The sequence below is a fragment of the Oncorhynchus tshawytscha genome, linkage group LG07 (genome assembly GCF_018296145.1).
Source record: "Oncorhynchus tshawytscha isolate Ot180627B linkage group LG07, Otsh_v2.0, whole genome shotgun sequence".
In the NCBI taxonomy this organism is placed as follows: domain Eukaryota; kingdom Metazoa; phylum Chordata; class Actinopteri; order Salmoniformes; family Salmonidae; genus Oncorhynchus; species Oncorhynchus tshawytscha.
Window position 1 is genome coordinate 73154784 of NC_056435.1, and position 23303 is coordinate 73178086.

Below are 23303 nucleotides of genomic sequence, written 5' to 3' on the forward strand. Positions count from 1 at the left end.
GATATAAAACATGCTTGCAGATCTCTCTCACACACGCGCGCACGCACACTCACTTCAAAATCATTCATTATCTACCAGCCAATATGGGAACAATCGTAAATTACCTGCCAGCCTACCAGCCAGAAGCTGAAGGCAAATGACTGGATCCTACTGTGTAGGATTAGGATCAGACTATTTGGACAAAACATTAAGAACGCCTGCTCTTTCCATGACAGACTGACCAGGTGAAAGATATGATCCCTTATTGATGTCACTTGTTAAATCCACTTCAAAATCAGTGTAGATGAAGGGGAGGAGACATGGTTAAAGAAGGATTTTTAAGCCTTGAGACAACTGAGACACGGATTGTGTATGTGTGCCATTCAGAGGGTGAACGGACAAGACAACAACTTTAAGAGACTTTGAACAGGGTATGGTAGTAGGTGCCAGGCGCACCGGTTTGTGTCAAGAACTGCAACGCTGCTGGGTTTTTCACGCTCAACAGTTTCCCGTGTGTATAAAGAATGGTCCACCTCCCAAAGGACATCCAGCCAACTTGACACAACTGTGAGAAGCACTGGAGTCAACATGGGCCAGCATCCCTGTGAAACGCTTTGGACACTTTACAGAGACCATCCCCCAGTGGGGTGGTTCAACTCAATATTAGGAAGGTGATTTAATATACATTCAGTGTATATACAAGTGATATAATGTGTATATTTGTATTCATTATGGATCCCAATTAGTTCCTGCCAAGGCAGCAGCTACTCTTCCTGGGGTTTATTATGGAACCCCATTAGTTCCTGCCAAGGCAGCAGCTACTCTTCCTGGGGTTTATTATGGATCCCCATTAGTTCCTGCCAAGGCAGCAGCTACTCTTCCTGGGGTTTATTATGGATCCCCATTAGTTCCTGCAAAGGCAGCAGCTACTCTTCCTGGGGTTTATTATGGATCCCCAGTAGTTCCTGCAGAGGCAGCAGCTACTCTTCCTGGGGTTTATTATGGATCCTCATTAGTTCCTGCAGAGGCAGCAGCTACTCTTCCTGGGGTTTATTATGGATCCCCATTAGTTCCTGCAGAGGCAGCAGCTACTCTTCCTGAGGTTTATTATGGATCCCCATTAGTTCCTGCCAAGGCAGCAGCTACTCTTCCTGGGGTTTATTATGGATTCCCATTAGTTCCTGCCAAGGCAGCAGCTACTGTTCCTGGGGTTTATTATGGATCCTCATTAGTTCCTGCCAAGGCAGCAGCTACTGTTCCTGGGGTTTATTATGGATCCTCATTAGTTCCTGCCAAGGCAACAGCTACTGTTCCTGGGGTTTATTATGGATCCTCATTAGTTCCTGCCAAGGCAGCAGCTACTCTTCCTGGGGTTTATTATGGATCCTCATTAGTTCCTGCCAAGGCAGCAGCTACTCTTCCTGGGGTTTATTATGGATCCTCATTAGTTCCTGCCAAGGCAGCAGCTACTCTTCCTGGGGTTTATTATGGATCCCCATTAGTTCCTGCCAAGGCAGCAGCTACTCTTCCTGGGGTATATTATGGATCCCCATTAGTTCCTGCCAAGGCAGCAGCTACTGTTCCTGGGGTTTATTATGGATCCTCATTAGTTCCTGCCAAGGCAGCAGCTACTGTTCCTGGGGTTTATTATGGATCCTCATTAGTTCCTGCCAAGGCAGCAGCTACTCTTCCTGGGGTTTATTATGGATCCTCATTAGTTCCTGCCAAGGCAGCAGCTACTCTTCCTGGGGTTTATTATGGATCCTCATTAGTTCCTGCCAAGGCAGCAGCTACTCTTCCTGGGGTTTATTATGGATCCCCATTAGTTCCTGCCAAGGCAGCAGCTTCTCTTCCTGGGGTTTATTATGGATCCCCATTAGTTCCTGCCAAGGCAACAGCTACTCTTCCTGGTGTCCAGCAAAATTAAGGCAGTTCATACAAATGTTAAAAACATTACAATAAATTGCCAACACACTGTGTGCCCTCAGGCCCCTACTCTACCACTATCACATATCTACAGTACTAAATCCATGTGTATGTGTGTGTATAGTGTGTACTCCGGGGAATTCCTGATTCTAACTGGATTATATTTGAGAGGCTTCCATTCTAGAACACCCTCTGTGTTCTGTTAGACAGGTAACCCTTTATTTTGAGAGGCTTCCATTCTAGAACACCCTCTGTGTTCTGTTAGACAGGTAACCCTTTATTTTGAGAGGCTTCCATTCTAGAACACCCTCTGTGTTCTGTTAGACAGGTAACCCTTTATTTTGAGAGGCTTCCATTCTAGAACACACTCTGTGTTCTGTTAGACAGGTAACCCTTTATTTTGAGAGGCTTCCATTCTAGAACACCCTCTGTGTTCTGTTAGACAGGTAACCCTTTATTTTGAGAGGCTTCCATTCTAGAACACCCTCTGTGTTCTGTTAGACAGGTAACCCTTTATTTTGAGAGGCTTCCATTCTAGAACACCCTCTGTGTTCTGTTAGACAGGTAACCCTTTATTTTGAGAGGCTTCCATTCTAGAACACCCTCTGTGTTCTGTTAGACAGGTAACTCACTCTACCCACATTATAGCAGGGGGTGTGAAGCCATAACACATTTTTCCAGCAACAGACTAGGATCGATAATGTCAAAAGCTGCACTGAAGTCTAACAAGACAGTCCCCACAATCGTTTTACCATCAATTTCTATCATCCAATCACCAGTCATTTGTGTATATCATCAGATATTAGTGCTTTTCTTATAGGACACCATTGTCTTTATACACTGAACAAAATTTTCCATACTCACAAAAACCTTCTTTCTCTGAAATTTAGCACACAATTTGTTTACATTCCTGTTAGTGAGCATTTCTCCCTTGCCAAAATAATCCATCCACCTGAGGAGTATTTCTGTCTTATAATAAAGCCCTTTTGTGCGGAAAAACTCATTCTGATTGGCTTGGCTCCCCAGTGGGTGGGCCTATGCCCTCCCAGGCCCACCAATGGCTGCGCTCCTGCCCAGTCATGTGAAATCCCTAGATTAGGGCCTAATAAACTTATTTCAATTGACCGATTTCCTCATATGAACTGTAACTCAGTAAAATAGTTGAGATTGTTTCATGTTGCTTTTATATTTTTGTTCAGTTTATAACAGATATGGTAACAGTTGGGTTATTTAACAGTATCGCAAATGCATCTATATTGACGTATTGAACAGCCAGAGGGGAACAGAACCTGTTGATTGGATCATGTTCACAACTTCATCGATCACATTATTGATCACAGTAATAATCGCCACAGAGCCTGTTACTCTCATCAACAGATCATTGTCTGTCAAATCTAATTGTATTAGTCACGTGCTGAATAGAACAGGTGTAGAGCTTACAGTGAAATGCTGACTGGCAACCAGGCTTTACAGGCAACCAGGCTTTACAGGCAACCAGGCTTTACTGGCAACCAGGCTTTACAGGAACCCCACCAGGCTTTACAGGAACCCAACCAGGTTTTACAGGCACCCAGGCTTTACTGGTAAACAGGCATTACTGGCATCCAACCAGGCATCCAACCAGGCATTACATGCATCCAACCAGGCATCCAACCAGGCATTATAGGCATCCAACCAGGCTTTACAGGCATCCAACCAGGCTTTACAGGCAACCAACCAGGCTTTACAGGCAACCAACCAGGCTTTACAGGCAACCAACCAGGCTTTACAGGCAACCAACCAGGCTTTACAGGCAACCAACCAGGCTTTACAGGCAACCAACCAGTCTTCACAGGCAACCAACCAGTCTTCACAGGCAACCAACCAGGCTTCACAGGCACCCAGGCTTTACAGGCAACCAGGCTTTACAGGCAACCAACCAGACTTTACTGGTAAACAGGCATTACTGGCATCTAACCAGGCATCCAACCAGGCATTACAGGCATCTAACCAGGCATCCAACCAGGCATTGAACCAGGCTTTACTGGTAAACAGGCATTACGTTGGACGAACGACAGTGGAAACGACTGTTCAGTCAATTTCCTGTCTTTATGTGTATTGGGAGGTTAAAAGTTTAAATAAGTTAAAAATGTTGACGATAGAAAGATGGATGCGTAATACCAGTCTAAACCATCCTTCTTTGTTGGAACAGGCTCTGTAACTGCCAGGCAGGGTCAGGAGACCAACACTTAACATTCCTAGATTTTCTACACTTCCAAACTCAGGATTTTTTTTCTCTCTTTTCCTTGTCAGATTTTCTTATTCAGGTGGCCTTCCAAACTCATCTTCAAACACATTCTTTTTTTCATCTTCAACACATTTTCTACCATCTTTTTCACATTCTCACCATCTTCAAACACATTCTCTATCATCTCAAACACATTGGGATCACCTTCGAACATTCTCTATCATCTTACATTTTCTACCATCTTGCATTTTTATTCAAAATTTGGCCATCTTCAAGGTGAATTCTCTATCATCTTCAAACACATTCTCTATCATCTTCAAACACATTCTCTATCATCTTCAAACACATTCTCTATCATCTTCAAACACATTCTCTATCATCTTCAACACATTCTCTACCATCTTCAAACACATTTTCTACCATCTTCAAACACATTCTCTATCATCTTCAAACACATTCTCTACCATCTTCAAACACATTCTCTATCATCTTCAAACACATTTTCTAACCTTGCAGCTTGACCGTGTTTATGCAGGTTACACCAGATGGACCGGCCCATTGTGACAGCAACTAGGGGAGTGTTTATGCAGGATACACCAGATGGACCGGCCCATTGTGACAGCAACTAGGGGAGTGTTTATGCAGGATACACCAGATGGACCGGCCCATTGTGACAGCAACTAGGGAGTGTTTATGCAGGATACACCAGATGGACCGGCCCATTGTGACAGCAACTAGGGAGTGTTTAACTAGGGGAGTGGCAGTCAGATGGACCTGGACAGCAACTGTGAAGGTTACACCAGATGGACCTGACAGCAACTGAGGCAGGTGTGCCCATCTAGTGTTTACGGCAGTCATACCTGGACTGGAAGACGATACCTTGAGGCAGGTGTGATCTATACGAGCAGTAAAAAAGGACTAAGTAAAGTCCTACCTGGAAGTGCTGGAATGTTCTGCGTCTGTCTTCACATCTGTCAGAGAACCTCCTGAGGGTCCTGAAAAACAGCAGCAGGTCTCTCTTGTCCTCCACTCTGCAAGAAAACATAAAACACTGTTTAGAAGAGTGGTACTCTGTGAGGTGTTGTGTTTGACCCATTTTTTGCAGTTTTACTTTAGTGCCTTGTTGTAAACAGGATGTTTGTTATTGGGATATTTGTATTCTGTACAGGCTTCCTTCTTTTCACTCTGTCATTTATATTAGTATTGTGGAGTAACTACAACGTTGTTGATCCATCCTCAGTTTTCTCCTATCACAGCCATTGAACTCTGTAACTGTTTTAAAGTCACCATTGGCCTCATGGTGAAATCCCTGAGTGGTTTCCTTCCTCTCCGGCAACTGAGTTAGGAAGGACACCTGTTTCTTTGTAGTGACTGGGTGTATTGATACACCATCCAAAGTGTAATTAACATCACCATGCTCAAATGGATATTCAATATCTACCTTATTTGAAGGCATTGGAAAATGTCCCTGGTCTTTGTGGTTGAATCTGTGTTTGAATTCACTGCTCGACTGAGGGACCTTACAGATTATTGCATATGTGGGGTACAGAGATGAGGTAGTCATTCAGAAATCATGTTAAACACTATTATTGGACACAGAGTCCGTGCAACTTATTACTTCAAATCAAATCAAATTTTATTTGTCACATACACATGGTTAGCAGATGTTAATGCGAGTGTAGCGAAATGCTTGTGCTTCTGGTTCCGACAATGCAGTAATAACCAACAAGTAATCTAACTAACAATTCCAAAACTACTGTCTTATACACAGTGTAAGGGGATAAAGAATATGTACATAAAGATATATAAATGAGTGATGGTACAGAGCAGCATAGGCAAGATACAGTAGATGGTATCGAGTACAGTATATACATATGAGATGAGTATGTAAACAAAGTGGCATAGTTAAAGTGGCTAGTGATACATGTATTACATAAGGATGCAGTAGATGATATAGAGTACAGTATATACGTATGCATATGAGATGAATAATGTAGGGTAAGTAACATTATATAAGGTAGCATTGTTTAAAGTGGCTAGTGATATATTTTACATCATTTTACATCATTAAAGTGGCTGGAGTTGAGTCAGTGTCAGTGTGTTGGCAGCAGCCACTCAATGTTAGTGGTGGCTGTTTAACAGTCTGATGGCCTTGAGATAGAAGCTGTTTTTCAGTCTCTCGGTCTCAGCTTTGATGCACCTGCACTGACCTCGCCTTCTGGATGATAGCGGGGTGAACAGGCAGTGGCTCGGGTGGTTGTTGTGACTTTTTAAGCACATTTTTACCCCTGAACGTATTTAGGTTTTCCAGAACAAAGTGGTTGAATAATGATTGACTCAAAACATTTCAGCTTTTCCATTTTTAATTACATTTGTAAAAATGACTAAACAGACTTCCACTTTGGGGTATTATGGGGGTATTGTGTGTAGGCCAGTGACACAACATCTCAATTTAATAAATTTGAACTACAGGCTGTAACACAACAACATGTGGAAAAGGGGTGTGAATACTTTCTGAAGGCTCTGGATCTGACAGAGGGATTTGTAAAGAGGAACTCGTGTCCCTTTCCACCTCGGTCCCTAAGCAATATGAATGTCTGGTAATAATGCCCAACTGACAGTAGTGGGAATTTACTGTCCGACTGAGCTAAATCTGATTTACTGTCCGACTGCGCTAAATCTGAATTACTGTCCGACTGAGCTAAATCTGAATTACTGTCCGACTGAGCTAAATCTGATTTACTGTCCGACTGAGCTAAATCTGATTTACTGTCCGACTGAGCTAAATCTGATTTACTGTCCGACTGAGCTAAATCTGATTTACTGTCCGACTGAGCTAAATCTGAATTACTGTCCGACTGAGCTAAATCTGATTTACTGTCCGACTGAGCTAAATCTGATTTACTGTCCGACTGAGCTAAATCTGAATTACTGTCCGACTGAGCTAAATCTGATTTACTGTCCGACTGAGCTAAATCTGAATTACTGTCCGACTGAGCTAAATCTGAATTACTGTCAGACTACGCTAAATCTGAATTACTGTCAGACAACGCTAAATCTGAATTATTAATATTTGATAATTGGGTAATATGAATTGGTTGATGCCAGTATCAGATTCACAATACCATTCAAAAGTTTGGGGTCACTTAGAAATTTCCTTGTGTTTGAAAGAAAAGCAGAAAAAAAATGTCCATTAAAATATCATCAAATTGATCAGAAATACAGTGTAGACAGTGTTAATGTTGTAAATGACTATTGTAGCTGGAAATGGCTGATTTTTAATGGAATATCTACATAGGCTCCTGTGTTCCAATGGCACGTTGTGTTAGCTAATCCAAGTTTATCATTTTAAAAGGCTAATTGATCATTAGAAAACCCTTTTGCAATTATGTTAACACAGCTGAAAACTGTTGTTCTGATTAAAGAAGCAATAAAACTGGCCTTCTGTAGACTAGTTGAGTATCTGGAGCATCAGCATTTGTGGGATCGATTACAGGCTCAACATGGCCAGAAATAAAAACCTTTCTTCTGAAACTCGTCAGTATATTCTTGTTCTGAGATATGAAGGCTATTCTATGCGAGAAATTTCCAAGAAACTAAAGATCTTGTACAACGCTGTGTACTACTCCCTTCACAGAACAGCGCAAACTGGCCCTAACCAGAATAGAAAGAGGAGTGGGAGGCCCCGATGCACAACTGAGCAAGAGGACAAGTACATTAGAGTCTAGTTTGAGAAACAGACGCCTCACAAGTCCTCAACTGGCAGCTTCATTAAATAGTACCCTCAAAACACCAGTCTCAACGTCAACAGCAAAGAGGAGACTCCGGGATGCTTGCAAAGAAAAAGCCATATCTCAGACTGGCCAACAAAAATAAAAAAGATTAAGATGGGCAAAAGAACACAGACACTAGACAGAGGAACTCTGCCTAAATTATTTAACTTCTCTGTTTAACATTGTTGCAGATCATTTTTTTATACCTTTATTTAACTAGTCAGTTAAGAACAAATTCTTATTTACAATGACGGCCTAGGAACAGTGGGTTAACTGTCTTGTTCAGGGGCAGAACAACAGATTTTTATCTGGTCAGCCCGGGGATTCATTCTAGCAACCTTTCGGTTACTGGCCCAACGCTCTAACCACTAGGCTACCTGCCACCTCTACACTCTAACCACTAGGCTACCTGCCACCTCTACACTCTAACCACTAGGCTACCTGCCACCTCTACACTCTAACCACTAGGCTACCTGCCACCTCTACACTCTAACCACTAGGCTACCTGCCACCTCTACACTCTAACCACTAGGCTACCTGCCACCTCTACACTCTAACCACTAGGCTACCTGCCACCTCTACACTCTAACCACTAGGCTACCTGCCACCTCTACACTCTAACCACTAGGCTACCTGCCACCTCTACACTCTAACCACTAGGCTACCTGCCACCTCTACACTCTAACCACTAGGCTACCTGCCACCTCTACACTCTAACCACTAGGCTACCTGCCACCTCTACACTCTAACCACTAGGCTACCTGCCACCTCTACACTCTAACCACTAGGCTACCTGCCACCTCTACACTCTAACCACTAGGCTACCTGCCACCTCTACACTCTAACCACTAGGCTACCTGCCACCTCTACACTCTAACCACTAGGCTACCTGCCACCTCTACACTCTAACCACTAGGCTACCTGCCACCTCTACACTCTAACCACTAGGCTACCTGCCACCTCTACACTCTAACCACTAGGCTACCTGCCACCTCTACACTCTAACCACTAGGCTACCTGCCGCCTCTACACTCTAACCACTAGGCTACCTGCCACCACTACACTCTAACCACTAGGCTACCTGCCTCCCCTACACTCTAACCACTAGGCAACCTGCCTCCCCTACACTCTAACCACTAGGCTACCTGCCTCCTCTACACTCTAACCACTAGGCTACCTGCCTCCTCTACACTCTAACCACTAGTCTACCAGCCTCCTCTACACTCTAACCACTAGGCTACCTGCCGCCTCTACACTCTAACCACTAGGCTACCTGCCACCACTACACTCTAACCACTAGGCTACCTGCCTCCCTACACTCTAACCACTAGGCAACCTGCCTCCCCTACACTCTAACCACTAGGCTACCTGCTAACCACTAGGCTACCTGCCACCTCTACACTCTTACCACTAGGCAACCTGCCTCCCCTACACTCTAACCACTAGGCTACCCTGCCGCCTCTACACTCTAACCACTAGGCTACCTGCCACCCCTACACTCTAACCACTAGGCAACCTGCCTCCCCTACACTCTAACCACTAGGCTACCTGCCACCTCTACACTCTAACCACTAGGCTACCTGCCGCCTCTACACTCTAACCACTAGGCTACCTGCCACCTCTACACTCTAACCACTAGGCTACCTGCCGCCTCTACACTCTAACAACTAGGCTACCTGCCACCTCTACACTCTAACCACTAGGCTACCTGCCGCCTCTACACTCTAACCACTAGGCTACCTACAGATGCTCCGTATTAAAAAAAAAAGAAGATACGAGTAAAGGACATATCAAACCCTTGGTTCACGCATGAATTGTCTGAAAAATTACAGGAAGTAAAAGTAGCTTGTGCTTGACTGATACTACGTCCGACTGGCAGTCCTTCAGACGTTCGAGAAATAGATGTAGCTCACTTGTTAGAAAAGCAAAGTCAACTTTAACTTCTTTAAATTGTGTATCTGAGAAATGGTGGGAATCCAGCAAGCATCTGGAAAGAACATACAAATCTCTGAACCCACTCCAACCCTCATTGCCCCCAACAGGTTGTGACAGTCTCTGGTCCCATAATAGACATTTGTGGTGCTTTTAATAACTTTTTTGCCTCAAAGAATAGTTTACGGAAATTCCTCGAATTCCACTAGAGGGAGTCCTTTATTCACCTCTAACCAGACTGCAGAGAATGATGCACTTCCACATACACATTGTCTATTTTCTTGTCAAACATTTTATATCTTGGAGTTAATAAGATCCTTGCTAAAAATCTATGTAAAAAAAATTAAAAGCTGTTTGAGAGAATGCCAAGAATGTCCAAAGCTGTCATCAAGGCAAAGGGTGGCTACTTTGAAGAATCCCCAATCTAAAATATTATGATTTGTTTAAAACTATTTTTTTTTAGTTACTTCATGATTCCACATGTGTTATTTCATAGTTTTGATGTCTTCACTGTTATTCTACAAATGTAGAAAATAGTAAAAAAAATAAAGAAAAACCCTTGAATGAGTAGGTGTGTCCAAGCTTTTGACTGGTACTGAAGATGACTTGGAAAATGGACAGTAGTTATCTTGCCTTTCCAAAAAATTAGAATCTTTGGCCAACTGCTGAGAACTTTTTTTTTTTTTAAACTTGGCATTCTATTCTAAATATGCACCAATCAGGTTTTAGTTCATTTCAGCTGCTACGTTCTTTCTAGATGATGTGTTAAATTGCTTAGATCATAAAAATCATTGTGGCGCTTTATTTAAAAGACCTTCAACACTGTTGGGGGGGGGCCTTCTTGAGGAATTTAATAGTCGACCTTGAATATTTGTATTGTGCTGTGTTTGGCTGGTTTTTACGGTATTTGATTTGAGAGTTTGTCTTATGAAATTATATATGCAGGACTCCTTTGTAAAAGAGATCGTGGTCTCAAATGGTGACTCCCCGCTTAAAATATATATATTTTTTTTAACATACCTGTCATGGCACAATTTAAAACTGAATTTAGGCTGTCACTTACTGCACCACATTATCACAATCACAAAAACAACATTGAGTTTTGTTGGAAATTGTTGATGGAACTTGAAAACTACAGGTGAGATGCTTGCAGGAATATCCAAGCTACAGAACAAAATATTAACTCCGCCCCATATTTAAAGTGCAATCCCTCCTCAGCAGCCCCTTGTCGGATGAGGCTCCTCTGACATTTCTAGAAACTTTCCACAGATGTTGTCAGCCAGGTCCCCCAGTCTGAGAGACATCGGGAAGAAGTTTCCACTGCTATGGAGCCCAAACTCTGCTCCCCGCTCTGCTCAGCTCCAATCAGGGGAAGAAATGCAACTAAAAGGTGTGATGGAAACATGGCCCTGACAAATAATTAAACCCGCTCAAACAACACTGAGACACTAAGCAGCGTGATGACTACAGCATCCCACAGTGTATCAGGGTGGTATATACACACAGCATCCTGTCCACAGTGTATCAGGGTGGTATATACACACAGCATCCTGTCCACAGTGTATCAGGGTGGTATATACACACAGCATCCTGTCCACAGTGTATCAGGGTGGGATATACACACAGCATCCTGTCTACAGTGTATCAGGGTGGTATATACACACAGCATCCTGTCTACAGTGTATCAGGGTGGGATATACACACAGCATCCTGTCCACAGTGTATCAGGGTGGGATATACACACAGCATCCTGTCTACAGTGTATCAGGGTGGTATATACACAGCATCCTGTCTACAGTGTATCAGGGTGGTATATACACAGCATCCTGTCTACAGTGTATCAGGGTGGTATATACACACAGCATCCTGTCCACAGTGTATGTGGGTGGTATATACACACAGCATCCTGTCCACAGTGTATCAGGGTGGTATATACACACAGCATCCTGTCTACAGTGTATCAGGGTGGTATACACACACAGCATCCTGTCCACAGTGTATCAGGGTGGTATATACACACAGCATCCTGTCCACAGTGTATCTGGGGGTACACACAGCATCCTGTCCACAGTGTATCAGGGTGGTATATACACACAGCATCCTGTCTACAGTGTATCAGGGTGGGATATACACACAGCATCCTGTCCACAGTGTATCAGGGTGGGATATACACACAGCATCCTGTCCACAGTGTATCAGGGTGGGATATACACACAGCATCCTGTCCACAGTGTATCAGGGTGGTATATACACACAGCATCCTGTCCACAGTGTATCAGGGTGGGATATACACACAGCATCCTGTCCACAGTGTATCAGGGTGGGATATACACACAGCATCCTGTCCACAGTGTATCAGGGTGGTATATACACACAGCATCCTGTCCACAGTGTATCAGGGTGGGATATACACACAGCATTCTGTCTACAGTGTATCAGGGTGGGATATACACACAGCATCCTGTCCACAGTGTATCAAGGTGGGATATACACACAGCATCCTGTCTACAGTGTATCAGGGTGGGATATACACACAGCATCCTGTCTACAGTGTATCAGGGTGGGATACGGTGCTTTCAAAGAGTATTCATACCCTTTGACTTATTCCACTTCTTGTTACAGTCAGAATTTAAAATGGATTACCCATCTAAGTGTTCAAACCCCCTTTGCTGTGACACTCCAAACTGAGCTCAGGAATATCTCATTTACATAAATAGTCACACCCCTTCACTCCAAACTGAGCTCAGGAATATCTCATTTACATAAGTAGTCACACCCCTTTGCTATGACACTCCAAACTGAGCTCAGGTGCATCCAATTTACTTGGATCATCCTTGAGATGTCACTACAACTTGATTGGAGTCCACATGTAGCCAATTCACTTGTTTGGACAGGATTTAGAAAGAAACACACCTGTCTATATAATTTCCCCACAGTTGACAGTGCGTATCAGAGCAGAAACGATTCCATTAAATTCAAGGAACTGTCCGTAGATCTCTAAGATGAAATAGTGACAAGGAAGGGTATTAAAAAAAAGTCTAGTGTTTTAAAGTTTCCCAGAACACAGAGGTCTCCATCATTGGGAAAATGGAGAAGAAAAAAAATACGCAACTACCCAGACTCTGCCTAGAGCTGGCCGTCCAATCAGAACTGAGGTACCGAGCAAGAAGGACCTTGGTCAGGGAGGTGACCAACAACGCAACAACCACGAACAAAACTAGGCTTCGTTGGCTGAGATGGAAGAACCTGCCAGAAGGACAACAGTCTCTACAGAACGTCACCAATCTGGGGCTTTATGGGAGAGTGGCCAGACGGAAGCCACTCCTGAGAAGACAAAAAGGCACATGGCAGTACGACTCTGGTGTTCATTTGCAAAAAAAGGCATGTGAAAGATTCAGAGCATCAGGCAAATGATTCTGTGGTCTGATGAGGCAAAAATATAACTCTTTGGTCTGAACGCAAAGCACTATATGTCTGGAGAAAACCAGGCACAACTCATCACCCATCTAACACCATCCCTACCGTGAAGCATGGTGTTGGTAGCGTCATGCTATGGGGATGCTTTTCAGCAGCATGGACTGGGACACTGGTAAGGTTAGAGGGAACAATGAATGTCGCTAACACTTACTGAGAACCTACTTCAGAGAGCAAATCGACTTAGACTGAGGGCAAAGATTTGTATTCCAACAGGACAATGACCCCAAGCATGCAGCCAAAGCAACGCTGGAATGGCTTCAGAACAAGAATGTGAAAGTCCTTGAGTGGCCCAATCAAAGCTCAGACTTGAATCCCATTGAACATCTGTGGAAAGACTTGAAGATTGCTGTTCACCTCCACTCCCCATCTGACTTAACAGAGATTGAGAAAAATCGGCAAGGAAGAAAATCCCCAAATCCATTTGTGCAAAGCTGATACAGACATACCCGAGCCGACTCAAAGCTGATACAGACATACCCGAGCCGACTCAAAGCTGATACAGACATACCCGAGACGACTCAAAGCTGATACAGACATACCCGAGACGACTCAAAGCTGATACAGACATACCCGAGACGACTCAAAGCTGATACAGACATACCCGAGACGACTCAAAGCTGATACAGACATACCCGAGACGACTCAAAGCTGATACAGACATACTCAAAGCTGATAGACATACTCGAGACGACTCAAAGCTGATACAGACATACTCAAAGCTGATACAGACACTCAAAGCTGATACAGACATACTCGAGACGACTCAAAGCTGATACAGACATACCCGAGCCGACTCAAAGCTGTAATCGCCGCCAAAGGTGATTGGCTCAGCCAATGGGATATTTGCCAATGATTTCCCGCCAATAAATATCTGGGCTTTTGGATTGACAAGGATTTTTTTTTTATTAAAAAATTTAACATACTCGTGAGCTAGTTAAAAAGCTAAGATTTAAAAAGTGGGCTTCTTTTTTAGAAATAGATCTTGCCTCTCCCTAAAACTGCAGGAAGCAGATTGATTAGTCAACTTTCCTGCCAGTTCTTGACTATGGTGACTCTATTAACCAGAATGCAGCAGCCAGGTGACTCTATTAACCAGAATGCAGCAGCCAGGTGACTCTATTAACCAGAATGCAGCAGCCAGGTGACTCTATTTACCAGAATGCAGCAGCCAGGTGACTCTATTAACCAGAATGCAGCAGCCACTACTCTTGAACCTTTGGCTGCCGTCTAACATAACGCTGTTCGTTTGAGGTGACAGTTTTAATACTCATGTATCAAAAAGGTTGGACGGTCCTCATTAAAAGTACCGTAGATCGGGGCCTCCCGGGTGGCGCAGAGGTCTAAGGCACTGCATTGCAGTGCTAGCTGTGCCACCAGAGACTCTGGGTTAGAGCCCAGGCTCTGTCGCATTGCAGTGCTAGCTGTGCCACCAGAGACTCTGGGTTAGAGCCCAGGCTCTGTCGCATTGCAGTGCTAGCTGTGCCACCAGAGACTCTGGGTTAGAGCCCGGGCTCTGGTCGCAGCCGGCAGCGACCGGGAGGCCCATGGGGCGGTGCACAATTGGCCCAGCGTTGTCCGGGTTAGGGAGGGTTTGGCCGGCAGGGATATCCTTGTCTCATCGCGCACTAGCGACTCCTGTGGCGGACCGGGCGCAGTGCACGCTGACCAGGTCGCTAGGTGTACGGTGTTTCCTCCGACACATTGGTGCAGCTGGCTTCCGGGTTGGATGCGCGCTGTGTTAAGAAGCAGTGCGGCTAGGTTGGGTTGTGTATCGGAGGACGCGTGGCTCTCAACCTTCGCCTCTCCCGAGTCCGTTCGGGAGTTGTAGTGATGAGGCAGTAACTACTGAAATTGGGTAGAAAAGGGGGTAAAGAAATGTAAATGTAAAAGTACCTGTAGATCAATTCAATATTAAAAAAATAATGTTTAAAAAGCTCTAATACACAAGCTTCCGGACTTACCTAACTTCGTTGTTAAAATATAAAAACATGAGTTACCAAACCCATTCACATGGTTGGTTAACTATTAAAAAAATGTTCCTCCGACTGAATTAGGTAAATCCTCTTTTAGCTTAAATGAGTTTGAACAATTAGCAGAACTCATTACAATTAGATGTTGTGGTGTCGCTCGGGGCAGTTTAAGGTGTTGATTGAGGACCTGGTAGCTGTGGACTGTTGGGTGTTTTGTATTGATTACCATTTTGTTTTACATTATATTGGTTGTTGTAATATGGGCACCTTTGGAAATGAGACCACAGTGGGGTTTTTGAATAAATAAAGAATCATAAAAATACTATTTATGTAAATGAGATTTCTGTATTTTGTTTTAAACAATTTATCAAAACTTTCTAAGAACATGTTTTTTAATGTCATTACGGGGTCATTTGTTCAAATGGGTGAGATTTTTTTATTTATTAAATGTCATCCATTTTGAATTCAGGTTGTAACACAACAAAACGTGGAATAGGTCAAGGTGTATGATTAGTTTCTGAAGTCACTGTACAGTAAGATTGGGCCTTTATCATACTGTTTCAGGCTCTTATATGCATCTTGATACGTCTTATACATAACAAATCATGTTTTTAAATCTCTCCAAAAGCTCCAATCCAACCAGGTGTCAGCAATCAGTGCCTGTATTGGCATGGCATCTAGGAACCTCTCTCTGCGAGACCAGTCAGCAGTTTACATGAGATGTCGCCAACAGGGTTTTCTCTGAGTAATGATTAAAAAAGCCCTCTGCCCCAGACAGAGAAAAATATACAGACTACATTCCAAACGGTACCCTATTCCCTATGGAGTGCACTACTTTTGACCAGGGCCCATAGGACTACATAAGGAATGGAGTACAATTTGGGACGCAACCACAGACTTGTGTGAGAATCATTATCTCCAGTAGTTTTCCACGTCCCCGTGTGCCAGCACCGATCCTCTGTCAGACCAGACAATATTATTCAGGCGTTATAGGCTATGAAGACCAGCAGCATGTTCTCTCTTTACAGCAGAACCAACAAGTCCCCCACTAATCAATCCAGAGATTTAGGAGAGAAAACGTCCTTCCTCATGCCTCCAGTCAAAGACAGAAGACTCAAGACAGACATTTGAGATTATGCAGCAAAAAGAACCACAACAAATGTTACCATAGAACCAGGAAAATGTTGTGTTCAGCAGTTCAGCACCCCACTACTGACTGGGTTGAATTTGCATTGCTTTAATCCTCCTGCAGTCCATTCAGCACTAGCGACTAGAATTTTGTCAAATTAGTGTGGGAGAGGTGGGAAAATTATTGTTAACGATCAATAATGACAAATCTCCTGGCATTGACAACTTAGATGGAAAGCTACAGAGGATGGTAGCTGAATCTATAGCCACTCCTATCTGTCATATCTTTAAGCTGAGCCTAGTGCAAAGTCTTTGTCCTCAGGCCTGGAGGGAAGCCAAAGTCATTCCACTACCCAAGAGTGGTAAAGCAGCCTTTACTGGTTCTAACAGCAGACCTATCAGCTTGCTGCCAGCTCTTAGCAAACTGTTGGAAAAAATTGTGTTCGACCAAATACAATGCTATTTCTCTGTAAACAAATTAACAACAGACTTTCAGCATGCTTTTAGAGAAGGGCACTCAACATGTACTGCACTGACACAAATGACTGGTTGAAAGTAATTGATAATAATAAGATTGTAGGAGCTGATACCGACATACCCAAGACGACTCAAAGCTGTAATCGCAGGTGATTGGCTCAGCCAATGGGATATTTGCCAATGTTTTCAGTGCAGCCTTTGATATTAGTGACCATAACCTGTTGTTGAAAAAGTACTTATGTGCGATGGCTTTCCAACCTCAGATTGCCATATCATGGATTCAGAACTATCTAATAGAACTCAAAGGGTTTTCTTTAATGGAAGCTTCTCTAATGTTAAATATGTAAAGTGTGGTGTACCGCAAGGCAGCTCTCTAGGCCCTCTACTCTTTTCTAGTTTTACCAATGACCTGCCACTGGCATTAAACAAAGCCTGTCTGTCCATGTATGCTGATGATTCAACCATATACGCATCAGCAACCACAGCTAATGTAGTCACTGATACCCTTAACAAAGAGTTGCAGTCTGTTTTGGAATGGGTGGCCAGTAATACACTGGTCCTGAATATCTCTAAAACTAAGAGCATTGCATTTGGTACAAGTTCTAGACCTCAGCTGAATCTGGTAATGAATGGTGTGGCTGTTGAACAAGTTGAGGAGACTAAAATTGTTTGCATAGTCAATTTACACACAGCTCTGACACACACACTTATCCCACCAGACATGCCACCAGGGGTCTTTTCATAGTCCCCAAATCAAGAACAAATTCAAGAAAATGTACATTATTATATAGATACCTTATTGCATGGAACTTCCTACCATCTCAAATTGCTCAAATATACTGGTTTCAAAAATCAGATAAAGCAACACCTCACGGCACATCACCTCTCCCCTGTTGGACCTAGATAGTTTATGTGTATGTATTGATATGTGGACTACGTGTGCCTTTAAATAAAAATGTATGTAGTTCTGTCCTTGAGCTGTTCTTGTCTATTGATGTTCTGTATTATGCCATTCTGTGTTCTGTGTGGACCCCAGGAAGAGTAGCTGCTGCTTTTGCAACTGCTAATGGGGATCCTAATGAAACACCAAAACCGTTCCATTCTGTGTTCTGTGTGGAACCCCAGGAAGAGTAGCTGCTGCTTTTGCAACTGCTAATGGGGATTCTAATGAAACACCAAAACCGTTCCATTCTGTGTTCTGTGTGGACCCCAGGAAGGGTAGCTGCTGCTTTTGCAACTGCTAATGGGGATCCTAATGAAACACCAAAACCGTTCCATTCTGTGTTCTTAGAATCTTTTGACCAGTGAATAGAACGTCATTAGTGCTTCTAAGAGTTCTTTTGAGGAAAATGATGAAATGAATGAAACTGCTAATGGGGATCCTAATGAAACATCCCACAAAATAACAATACCAAATGACTGACCCTTTATCCTCCTGCAATCCATCCACAACTAGAAAGACTGACACTCAAATCCACTTTCATGTGTTTTACTAAGTGGAGCAGGAGACTGCTCGGAGCTTCAGGAAAGTACCCCATTAAAATAAAGCATGACAGAGACCTAGCTACAGCATGACAGAGACCTAGCTACAGCATGACAGAGACCTAGCTACAGCATGACAGAGACCTAGCTACAGCATGACAGAGACCTAGCTACAGCATGACAGAGACCTAGCTACAGCATGACAGAGACCTGGCTACAGCATGACAGAGACCTAGCTACAGCATGACAGAGACCTAGCTACAGCATGACATAGACCTAGCTACAGCATGACATAGACCTAGCAACAGCATGACATAGACCTAGCTACAGCATGACAGAGACCTAGCTACAGCCTGACAGAGACCTAGCTACAGCCTGACAGAGACCTAGCTACAGCATGACATAGACCTGGCTACAGCATGACAGAGACCTGGCTACAGCATGACAGAGACCTAGCTACAGCATGACAGAGACCTAGCTACAGCATGACAGAGACCTAGCTACAGCATGACAGAGACCTAGCTACAGCATGACAGAGACCTAGCTACAGCATGACAGAGTCCTAGCTACAGCATGACAGAGACCTGGCTACACCATGACAGAGTCCTGGCTACAGCATGACAGAGACCTAGCTACAGCATGACAGAGACCTAGCTACAGCATGACAGAGACCTAGCTACAGCATGACAGAGACCTAGCTACAGCATGACAGAGACCTAGCTACAGCATGACAGAGACCTAGCTACAGCATGACAGAGACCTAGCTACAGCATGACAGAGACCTAGCTACAGCATGACAGAGTCCTGGCTACAGCATGACAGAGTCCTGGCTACAGCATGACAGAGACCTAGCTACAGCATGACAGACACCTAGCTACAGCATGACATAGACCTAGCTACAGCATGACAGAGACCTAGCTACAGCATGACATAGACCTAGCTACAGCATGACAGAGACCTAGCTACAGCATGACAGAGACCTAGCTACAGCATGACAGACACCTAGCTACAGCATGACAGACACCTATCTTTAAGCTTGAGCTACAGCATGACAGAGTCCTGGCTACAGCATGACAGACACCTAGCTACAGCATGACAGAGTCCTGGCTACAGCATGACAGAGTCCTGGCTACAGCATGACAGAGACCTAGCTACAGCATGACAGAGACCTAGCTACAGCATGACAGAGACCTAGCTACAGCATGACAGAGACCTAGCTACAGCATGACAGACACCTAGCTACAGCATGACAGAGACCTAGCTACAGCATGACAGAGACCTAGCTACAGCATGACAGACACCTAGCTACAGCATGACAGATGACCTAGCTACAGCATGACAGACACCTAGCTACAGCATGACAGAGTCCTGGCTACAGCATGACAGACACCTAGCTACAGCATGACAGAGTCCTGGCTACAGCATGACAGAGTCCTGGCTACAGCATGACAGAGACCTAGCTACAGCATGACAGAGACCTAGCTACAGCATGACAGAGACCTAGCTACAGCATGACAGAGACCTAGCTACAGCATGACAGAACCTAGCTACAGCATGACAGAGACCTAGCTACAGCATGACAGAGACCTAGCTACAGCATGACAGAGACCTAGCTACAGCATGACAGAGACCTAGCTACAGCATGACAAACCTAGCTACAGCATGGTTTAGCTACAGCATGACAGAGACCTAGCTACAGCATGACAGAGACCTAGCTACAGCATGACAGAGACCTAGCTACAGAATGACAGAGACCTAGCTACAGCATGACAGAGACCTAGCTACAGCATGACAGAGACCTAGCTACAGGCTGACATGAGACCTAGCTACAGCATGACAGAGACCTAAAAGCTACAGCATGACAGAGACCTAGCTACAGCATGACAGAGACCTAGCTACAGCATGACAGAGAATAGCTACAGCATGTTTGTACATTAGCTACAGCATGACAGAACCTAGCTACAGCATGACAGAGACCTAGCTACAGCATGACAGAGACCTAGCTACAGCATGACAGAGACCTAGCTACAGCCTGACAGAGACCTAGCTACAGCATGACATAGACCTAGCTACAGCATGACATAGACCTAGCTTCTGCATGACATAGACCTAGCTACAGCATGACAGAGACCTAGCTACAGCATGACAGAGACCTAGCTACAGCATGACAGAGACCTGCTACAGCATGACAGAGACCTAGCTACAGCATGACAGAGACCTAGCTTCAGCATGAAGAGACCTAGCTACAGCATGACATAGACCTCCAGCTACAGCATGACAGAAGACCTAGCTACAGCATGACAGAGACCTAGCTACAGCATGACAGAGACCTAGCTACAGCATGACATAGACCTAGCTACAGCATGACAGAGACCTAGCTACAGCATGACAGAGAAGCTACAGCATGACAGAGACCTAGCTACAGCATGACAGAGACCTATACAGCATGACAGACACCTAGCTACAGCATGACAGACACCTAGCTACAGCATGACAGACACCTAGCTACAGCATGACAGAGTCCTGGCTACAGCATGACAGACACCTAGCTACAGCATGACAGAGTCCTGGCTACAGCATGACAGAGTCCTGGCTACAGCATGACAGAGACCTAGCTACAGCATGACAGAGACCTAGCTACAGCATGACAGAGACCTAGCTACAGCATGACAGAGACCTAGCTACAGCATGACAGAGACCTAGCTACAGCATGACAGAGACCTAGCTACAGCATGACAGAGACCTAGCTACAGCATGACAGAGACCTAGCTACAGCATGACAGAGACCTAGCTACAGCATGACAGAGACCTAGCTACAGCATGACAGAGACCTAGCTACAGCATGACAGAGACCTAGCTACAGCATGACAGAGACCTAGCTACAGCATGACAGAGACCTAGCTACAGAATGACAGAGACCTAGCTACAGCATGACAGAGACCTAGCTACAGCATGACAGAGACCTAGCTACAGGCTGACAGAGACCTAGCTACAGCATGACAGAGACCTAGCTACAGCATGACAGAGACCTAGCTACAGCATGACAGAGACCTAGCTACAGCATGACAGAGACCTAGCTACAGCATGACAGAGACCTAGCTACAGCATGACAGAGACCTAGCTACAGCATGACAGAGACCTAGCTACAGCATGACAGAGACCTAGCTACAGCATGACAGAGACCTAGCTACAGCCTGACAGAGACCTAGCTACAGCATGACATAGACCTAGCTACAGCATGACATAGACCTAGCTACAGCATGACAGACACCTAGCTACAGCATGACAGAGACCTAGCTACAGCATGACAGAGACCTAGCTACAGCATGACAGAGACCTAGCTACAGCATGACAGAGACCTAGCTACAGCATGACAGAGACCTAGCTACAGCATGACAGAGACCTAGCTACAGCATGACATAGACCTAGCTACAGCATGACAGAGACCTAGCTACAGCATGACAGAGACCTAGCTACAGCATGACAGAGACCTAGCTACAGCATGACAGAGACCTAGCTACAGCATGACATAGACCTAGCTAGCTACAGCATGACAGAGACCTAGCTACAGCATGACAGAGACCTAGCTACAGCATGACATAGACCTAGCTACAGCATGACAGAGACCTAGCTACAGCATGACAGAGACCTAGCTACAGCATGACAGAGACCTAGCTACAGCATGACATAGACCTAGCTACAGCATGACAGAGACCTGGCTACAGCATGACAGAGACCTAGCTACAGCATAACAGAGACCTAGCTACAGCATGACATAGACCTAGCTACAGCATGACAGAGACCTAGCTACAGCATGACAGAGACCTAGCTACAGCATGACAGAGACCTAGCTACAGCATGAGAGAGACCTAGCTACAGCATGACATAGACCTAGCTACAGCATGACATAGACCTAGCTACAGCACCACTTGTGGGTGTGGATGCAAACTGCAATAATTTCTGTCTGGATAGAAATCACATGGACTGTTGTCTCGACTGAACCATATGACAGGGAAACATTATATAGTTGGTTTTGTATAGATCCTTTCCATTATATACGACTACAACAACCTCTCAGATGAACTAAATGTTGGCTCAATAAAATGAGAACGTGTTGAACCCTGAAAGCATGGTGGTTTATGAGAGTAAAGAACAGTGAAAATGAGAAATGTACACCCCCTAAATTAAAATGTTTGTACATTGTTCATTTACTAAACTGGTGACCATCATACCCTTTGGTTGTCTCGGCCATTGTTGTAGAAACAGAAAAACAATTTGATGCCGTTTCTGTTAGGAAGAATTATAACTGTTGATATCTGCAGGTTGATATATTCACTCAAGGGCTTCAATAACACAGACCATCTGTCTATAAATGTAATACACATTGAGGAGAATTGATTCAGCAATAAAAAAAACGGCTACTTTTCCACTAGTGGGAAAATAAATCTTGAGAGATGATGCCAAGGCTCTGGTCAAGCCAAAGACAAAGACCAGTCCCTAATGCCGTTCTAATCCCTACATAGTGTCAAAAGTAGTGCACTTTCATCATATTCCCTATATAGTAAATTACTCCAGAGCTGGTCAAAAGTAGTGCACTTTGTAGGGAATAGAATGCCATTAGGGAACACGGAATTGGTCTTCAGATCTTCCAACAGCCTGTAGCTGTCTATAACCAGAGTAAGGTACTACAAAACAGGATCAATGAGTTGACCACCTAACTTACCTAAATATTCTGAATGAACTTTATTTTATTTTTTATTTTTTTAGCAGTCCTAAACAAACGTGGGTTTAGTAGAGTCCTAAGATGAGCTAAACACCACAACACGTTACTGAGTTTCACGTTTACAAATGACTTGCACCGGTAAGTAGTTAGACCTACAGTGTGTCTTTATACCCTGACAGTAAAGATATGGATCGCTATTGATCGAGTGC

The 23303-nt window shown here is 44.2% G+C and overlaps 1 protein-coding gene across 2 annotated transcripts in view; it reads right to left on the reverse strand.

The window, feature by feature from the left end:
• Window positions 1-23303, reverse strand: part of LOC112255097 (centromere protein P) — a 158696-nt gene that overhangs the window by 122604 nt on the left and 12789 nt on the right. For both annotated transcript variants that reach the window (XM_042324925.1, XM_042324926.1), the window contains exon 6: window positions 5067-5163. In XM_042324925.1, the coding sequence (XP_042180859.1) occupies window positions 5067-5163 (97 nt within the window). The remainder of the gene's footprint in view (window positions 1-5066; window positions 5164-23303) is intronic.